The 7,850-nt window shown below is 58.0% G+C and overlaps 1 protein-coding gene across 1 annotated transcript; it reads left to right on the top strand.

The window, feature by feature from the left end:
- The first annotated feature begins 460 nt into the window (after positions 1 to 460).
- On the top strand, positions 461 to 3,753 carry LOC124233188 (FLYWCH family member 2-like). The gene is made up of 2 exons (XM_046650339.1): positions 461 to 897; positions 2,586 to 3,753. The coding sequence occupies exons 1-2, from the start codon at positions 582 to 584 to the stop codon at positions 2,687 to 2,689; spliced, it is 420 nt and encodes a 139-aa protein (XP_046506295.1). The 5' UTR covers positions 461 to 581; the 3' UTR covers positions 2,690 to 3,753.
- The last annotated feature ends 4,097 nt before the right edge of the window (positions 3,754 to 7,850 follow it).

The raw sequence follows: 7,850 nt of genomic DNA, 5'->3' as shown, positions 1-7,850 counted from the left end.
GACTGGCCTCCCAGCTCCGTGCTCCATGGCTGTGTGGGTGGCCCCGCTGTGCCTCAGCATCCTCACCTGCAACCTGGGGCAATAAGAATGATGAGCTTTCATACTATGGGGCTGAAGGTGAAATGGAAAATCCTGTGCAAACGCTGCACCCCGTGCTCAGCACCTGCGGGCCTCAATTCAGAGTCACTGTTAGCAGCACCTCGGTACCCTCCACGCCCCTGAGAGCCCTGTGGTTTGCAAGCTTTACATTCAGGAAAGTGAGGTTTGGATGGGGCGGGGGCGTGTCCCCTTGTGGGCCCAGAGAGGAAGTGGCCCAGCAGAGGCCCTGGCCCAGGGGTCTCTGGCTCCCTTCAGGTCCTTCCCCACCTCGCAGCCCCGGCCCCAAGCAGCCCCATGTGCCCTGACCTCCAGCCTGGATCCGTTTTCCTGAGTCCCAGGCCCAGGGTGCCTCCCCTGACGGGATTCTGCCTCTTCCCTTAGGGCGGAGCCCCTGGACTCCCAGCTTCCTTGCCAGGGAGGAGGAGAGACATCCATCTGCTGGGGCCTGAGTGTGGCCTGGGGGACAGGCCGTCGGTCCCGGAATGCCCCTGCCTGAGCCCAGCGAGCAGGAGGCTGAGAGCGTGAAGGCCAGCCAGGAGCCATCCCCAGGCACCGATGTCGTCCCTGCAGCTCCCAAGAAGCCCAGGAAGTTCTCCAAACTGGTCCTGCTGACAGCCTCCAAAGACAGTGCCAAGGTGGCCGGTGCCAAGCGTAAAGGGGTGCACTGTATCATGTCCCTGGGGGTGCCCGGCCCCGCCACCCTTGCCAAGGCCCTCCTCAAGATCCACCCCGAGGCTCAGCGAGCCATTGAGGCAGCTCCCCAGGAGCCGGAGCAGAAACGCAGCAAACTGGACACAGGTGAGGCCCCGGTCTCAGCGAGCAGGGCTGGGAGCAAGCTGTCCCTGGGGCCAGAAGTCCCCTGACACAGGGGCAGCCAGGGGACAGACAGGCTAGGCTGGCTCTGGAGAGAGTACGTGTGCCATGAACGTTTCTGTGTTCTGTCTACACCGCATCTCGGTGTAAGTTTTGCATGTCGTAGGCCTCTGTGCATGTGTGTTCGTCTGAGGTTCTGTCTGTATTTGCATAGCGGAGTGAGTCTAGCTCCCTTTGTGTGTCTGTGTCCCTGGGTCAATTTCTGTCCCCGTCTGCTCTTATGTATTTATGTGCCTGGGGGGTTCCTGTGTGTAGGTTTCTGTGCCAGAGGCTATTTGAGGCCCCAAGCAGACCCTCTACTGCTTGGTGCCGGGGACATTGGAACATGGATATGTCTTTGGGGGTAGAACCCTGAGGGATGCCCAGGGGGAGGGATGCGCAATGTCTAGGAGGGAGATGAACTGCGGTTTCTTCCTACCTGAAAGTGGGGTCTCCCATGCCCTGAGAAGATAGGGACAATAAAAGCCACAGTGGTTGGCCTGTCTTTGCTGCCTGTGAATAGGTGGCCCCTTGGAGTCAGCCAGGGCACTCAGCCTGGCAGCCAGTCCCAGGAAAGGGACTGGGCTCTTGGCTTCTGTCAGCTGGGCAGTGCAGGGGACCCCACCTCATTAACTGAAACTTAGGGGTGAGTGGCCTGAAGCTGTAGGATTGCGAGCCCCACTGCTTCCCTCTGGGCTGGACCCCAGAGCACGTGAGATGGGGGATCCTCAGCCACAGGCCTGGAGCTCTCGGGAACTGAGGGACCCCTCAGCCTGCATCACTTGCTGGATGGGAGCTGTACTCAGGGAGTCAGAGGACCCTGTCTCCCCAGAGCCTGAGGCCCCTCTACAGTGTGCCTGGACCCCCTGTGAGCACTGCCGCCGGCCAGTCGTGCCCTAGGTGCCTCCACGTGTCCACTGCTTCTTCCCGCCAGCCCAGGGGGTGGAGGGTGCCATCCGCATCACCTCTGGGGAGGCAGGGCTCCGAGGGGCCACGTCACTTCCCTGAGGTCACCAGCTGGTCGCTGCAGAGGGTAGATGGACATCTGGCTCAGAGCCCATCCTTCCCGCTGAGCCCGGTGGGTCGGCCGTCTCCAGGGTCCTTCATCCCGTCAGAGACCTCTGCTTGCTGCTAGGATCTGCCCAGGCTCTGGGGCCACAGTGACCGCACACCACACAGCTCCGTTGTGAGAACTAGAACAAAGCCACCCTTCCTCAGTTGCAGAGGTGGAGAGCAGGGCAAGGGCTACGTCTCAGCCCCATGGGCTGCCCTAGGCAGATGCTCTTGGGCAGTCAACAACCCCCTCAACCTGCCACCCCATCTTTACCTCTATACCTGGTCCACAGACTTCTCCACCTCTAGCCCCATACCCGGCCAAGGTGGATAACAGCACTGCCTAGTGCTCAACCCAGGTCTGGCCCAAAGTTTCCTGGAAATGACATTAATGCCTCTGTGTCCCTGGGCTGGTGGCCTTTGGGAATGTATCTTTAGAGCCTGCAATTACTTCTTTAAGTCAATCAGTGGCGCTCCAGAACATCCCATGGCAGCTGAGAGCTCTAGAGCCCACCCCTCCAGGTGCCCCCCACTCCCTCTTTTCCTCTGACACCACTGTGACCCGCCCCCTTCTCTTCCAGATGGAAAAGAAGCCGGAAGATTGGCAGGGCGGCCTGCCCGCAGTCCCTCACCAGGTGCCAAGGAGCCCACCGTGTGCCCCAGCATGCCCAGCAAGTCCCTGTAACCCTGACCACGGCGGTGGGGCCTTGCTGGGCCAGTGAACTTGGCTGTGACTTCTCCCTGGGACCAGCTGTGACTGGTTTTCACTCTTAACATTGTGTCATTTTTTTCAGATCAAGCATAAGTTTCTTTTGTAAGCAGAAAAAAAAATTCAGGAAAGAGAATAAAGAAGCTGTACACTAGACCCCATCATGGACAGGTTTTAAGAATTCCATGATTCTGGGTCCTTTGAGGCCCAGCCCCAGCCCCATCCCCCAGGGGCCTCTCCACACATACCTGCCCCCATCCAGCCTTTCCCCAGAGCTGCCAGCGGCCTGGGCCCCATCTCTCAGACTCCAGGTGCTCTCTGGGGCCTCTGTCTCCCAGGGCCTCACACCCCGGGGCCCCCTCAGCCTGGAAAGCCAGCTACTGGGCCAGAGACCTGGTGGGGTCTCTGAGGCATCCTCTTCCTGCTGCCTTGGCCTAAAAGGGGGTGGTGGGACCTCCAGCCCTGAGCCCCCGGGTCACCAGTCCCAGCCAGTCCCCAGGATGCTCCTGGCAGCTCCTGCTGGACCCTCTGGAGGCTCACCTCCTCCAGGCAGCCACACAGACTGAGGCACCCCCTCCACAGGGCCCTCCCGTTCATGACAGCCCCGGGTTCTGCTGAGGAGGGGGTGGGCCCCAACACAAGTGTGTGGTGCCCCATCATGTTCCTTCTGGGTGGTTTGGGGGCTGAGGGAGATTTCCTGGGACGAGCCCCTCCCCAGGCCCCCCTGCTGGGGGAGGAGACAGGAAACACACAGTTCCCTTCCTTCAGGGAGGCAGGGCCCCTGAGGTCTGGAGGGGAAAAGCTCCCCTCCTGTAGCTTCCCCAGGGGATCCTCATTCTTTGAAAACTGCCACTGGGTGAGAGGAAATGGATTATATTTTAAATGTGGAGTTTAGAGGCCTTATGTTTTTAAACAACATTTTCCAAATTTAATTAGTACCTATTGACTCCCTCTTAGGGAAGCGGGTCCCTCAGCAGTTTTCTCTCCCAACTCTCCGTTTTGCTGTCATTTTTACAGTGTGATTGTTTGTAATATTTATATTCCGTAACCATAATTTGAAAAGTTCTTTTGTCTGAATTCTATGTTTAAATAGCTTCCCGCTCTCACCAGGCTTCTCCTTCCCTGAGTTCTGAGTCGTCCTCTCGGGCTGGTTTCATCAGGTGACAAGGACACCTGAGGAGGTGCTCAGGGTGGACATTTGGTGGTGGAGGGCCACCGAGGGAAGCAGGTGTGAAGAGGAGGAGGTGAGGAGAGGGGCAGCAAGGAGCCACTAGGCCTGGAGTCCCGGCAGTCCCCAGTTGACCCCCAGCCCACCGGGGAGCAGGATCGCCAGCGGGTGTCCACTCCCCTGTGCTTTGGTGTGGCCCCACTGGCCCCTCCTGCGCTGCCAGGGAAGCCTTGGGCTGGGGGGGACACTCAGGGGTCCCCAGTAGGGGGTCTGGTTGACTTGGTGGCCCCTGGAGTCTGTGTGTGGGTGCAGCAAGGGCACACCTCCCTCCTGGGCCCTGAGTGGCTGGTGGTGCTGGTCATCTGCCTGGCGGGTGGTCAGTACCTTGGGGCGGGAAGCCACTGCCATGTCCAGCTGGGAGCTCGCACACTGAGTGTGGTGGCGTCAGGGTTTTCTTCTTTTTTTATTTTGAAACATTTCAGACTCACATGGAAGTTGAAGGAGCACTGCGGGAGACACTGCGTAGCCCTCAGCTAGAGTCTCCCTCCTCTCTCTCTCCTGCCACCTTCTTGCCCCTTCACTTCCTGGGGACTTCACTGTCTGGCCAGAGCAGGGTGCCCGGGATCTGGTGGTAAATGGGTCCCAGCCCCGGCCTCCCAGAGCTGGACAGGAAACACGGAAATTCCTGATTGATGCATCCACGAGAACGGGCTGGGGGGTGCCCAGGAGAAGCCCGGGTGCCTCTAGGCATATGACAGGGACCTGACGCAGTGGGGCTCAGGGAGGGCAGCCTGAGGAAGCCCCGTGGAGGAGCTGAAGGGTGAGGAGGGTGGGCCTGGGAGGAGGGAGCCTCGGACCCGGAGAGGGCAGGGCAGGAAGGCCATTGGGCAGGAATGGTGGGCAGAGGCCGGTGGCCCAGGGCCTGGAGGCCAGCATGGGTAGTGAGAGGCTGGGGAAGAATTTATGCAGAGGAGGGATATGGTCAGCATCGTTTTTGCCAAACTCTCCCCAGTGCCGTGAGGAGAACAGACTGGAGGGGTCCACAGTGGAGCTGCTGTGCCGGTGAGGACACTACTGCAGCCTTGGGTGAGAGGACGGGGAGGGGAGGTGGGAGATGCTAGAAGAAGGCTGAGATGGGCTCGGTGACAGGTGTCTCATTTGGGGGACAGGGTACGAGGGAGAGAAGACTGGCCTGCCCAGCTGGGGGTGACAGTGCCACCCAGCAGGAGGGGAATCCAGGAGGAAAAGGGGACAGGGGAAATCGACCCGTTCTGGTTTCACACAGTTGGCATTTACTGGACCCACGTGTTCCCGTGAAGAAAGTGGTTCCCACAAGTGTTAACGGAGCAGAAAATTCCTCAGAGGTCGCACACAGATGCTGCCTTTGGGTCTCTGCACTCTGTGAGCGGGTGAGTGGAAGCATTAACTATGATGGGGATAAAAAGTAAATAGGATGACTATACATTTCTTTTTAAAAAAAATAACTTTTATTGGTATTTCCTTCAAGCTAGAAAAGGAAATCAAGGTCATTAAAAAGAAAATACTAGGATCGGCCCGGTGGCACAGCCATTAAGTGCACACGTTCCGCTTTGGTGGCCCAGGGTTTGCGGATTCCGATCCTGGGTGGGACATGGCACTGCTTGTCAAGCCATGCTGTGGCAGGCGTCCCACATAGAAAGTAGTGGAAGATGGGCACGGATGTTAGCTCAGGGCTGGTCTTCCTCAGCAAAAAGAGGAGGATTGGCAGCAGATGTTAGCTCAGGGCTAATTTTCCTCAAAAAAAAAAAAATAGAAAATACTGATTATGAAAAGATATTATAGATCACTCCAGTAATTTCACCATCTACAGACAAGTCCATGATACATATTTTTTATATTCAGAAAACTGGGATGATACAGCTCATATTTTTTCTTGACGTAACAAATGTCTCTCCGACATCCGTTTTTCTGGCTGTATAATGTCCCTCTATGCGGATGGGTGATCGTTTGTCCAGCACTTCTGATGGTTGGACGTATCCCAGCTATTTCCAGGTTGTTAATCCTTGAAATGGCCTCGTGTTTTCTGAGGACAAAACTCTAGAAGTGAGCTCTGCTCAAAGGCCTGCAGCAACTGTCCGTGTTCCCCGTCCCCCGTCTGTCCGTCCGTCGTCGCTCACCCCCACCTCCCCGGCACGGCCTGTGAATGCCGGGCTCTCGGGCATCCTTGCCAACACCCGGTACTATCATTAAAAGAGAAAATAATAATAATGGCACCCTCCACTTCGCTAGTGTGAGCACAACCTCCGCGTGTTTTCTCCTGGGGTTGCACTTTTCCTGGTGAGCTTGGAGACCCCAGGTACCTGCCCCCCACCCCCCACCCCCAGCGGCGACCGCGGCTGGCCGATGCTCCTGGCGGCCAGGAGGGGGCGCGCGCGGAGCCCGCGGCGTCGGGATGCCTCCCCGATGCCCCCGCGGTGACCTGTCTCAGGGTGTCCTGCGCTGCGGACCCAGGACGCCCATCTAGGCCCTTTAAGGACAAGGCACCGGCTCTAAGGTGCCCCCTGCAGGGGTGAGGGCGGGCGATTGGGCGAGGGAAGTCTCCTCAGTAATAACCCACCGACGGCCAGCTCCGCGGAGATGCGAGGGAGATCCTTACTCTTCGCCATCCTGACACGAGCTCCGACGCGTGTGGCAGCCCCTCCTCCGCCCTGTCTTGTTTCCCCACAGCATGTACCAGCTTCTGATAGATCACGGGACTCATTGTTTACGCCTATCGCTTCTCGTGCCCCCGCCCCAACTTGAGCTCAGCAACACCAGGGCAGAGGTGTTTGTCGGTTTGCGTCCCAGTGTGGAGAACAGGGAGGGGGAGCGGGAGGAGAGGTGAGGGGTGTGGAGGGGATACAGGACGAAGAGGGCAGAGATGCGGGGACGCCCGTCGAGCGCGGAGGAGTCAGAGGCTGGCTGAGCATAGCTGTGAGAGGAAGACGCCAAGGATGGGAAAGGAAGGGCTTCGACAGAGGATGTGGAGGGTGCAGGAAATGCCCAAGGCCCAGGGTAGGCGCGCCCCATGGGACCTGGACGTGGACCTGCCCAGAGCCCCGGGGGCACTTCCAGCAGCAGCTCTAGAGCGAGTGGAGGAAGGCGGAGGGCAGGGGGTGTAGGGGGAGCGTGGAGTTTTCTAGAGAGGAGCAGCATCTTCACTGTGCAAACGCTGAGGACGCGCAGCCGAGGGCTGGGGGCTCCGGCCCGGCGAAGTGGAGCCGGCAGAGGGCGGGGACCCAGCCGGGCTAGGGGCGGGGCTCGCGGTGAGCAGAGGGCCTGGGGCTCGGAGTGGCAGGGGAGGCGGGGCTTCCCCGAGTCTGGGGCCGCTGAGGGGCCAGCTCGGATGATACTGGGGCCTCTCCAGCCCCCACCTGCCAACTGTTCCAGAAAACAGCGCCCTGGCCCGCGGCTCCCCGCTCTGGAGCAATCTTGGATCCCATCGCACAGGGTGGAGAGAGGATGACAGGTGTCCAGAGGCTGTGAGCTGTGAGTAGCGGCTGGACCAATGGGCGAGGGGGGGACCAGTGGGCGAGGGCTGGACAATGGGTGAGGGCTGGACCAATAAGAAAAAGACGCTCCCCCCCCCCCATGACAAAGGGTGAGCAGATTGTTTTGTTTGTCTGACTTTTGATTTTAACATAATTTCACACCTACAGAAAAGTTGCCAGAACTACAAAGCATTGCCATATACTCTTCACCCAGATTCCCCAATTGTCAGGAATGAAGCCAGCCACAGCAGTAATATTTATAACAACAGAATTTAGAAACAGTGTCCAATAGGAAAATAACTAAGTTATGTAGCTAGTCATATGTAAAATAAGCTTATAATATAGAGGGATGTTTACAGTATAGAGTTAGGTGGGAAAAGCAGGGATACATGGAAATATTGCTATGGAGTGTGTTCTTAATGATGTAAAATTTAAAATAGAGGTTCATTTTTGAAAAGAT

This window comes from Equus quagga, unplaced genomic scaffold, assembly GCF_021613505.1.
Source record: "Equus quagga isolate Etosha38 unplaced genomic scaffold, UCLA_HA_Equagga_1.0 159861_RagTag, whole genome shotgun sequence".
Classification (NCBI taxonomy): domain Eukaryota; kingdom Metazoa; phylum Chordata; class Mammalia; order Perissodactyla; family Equidae; genus Equus; species Equus quagga.
The sequence above is the reverse complement of the archived record's forward strand: the minus strand, read 5'-3'. Positions and strand labels throughout refer to the sequence as shown.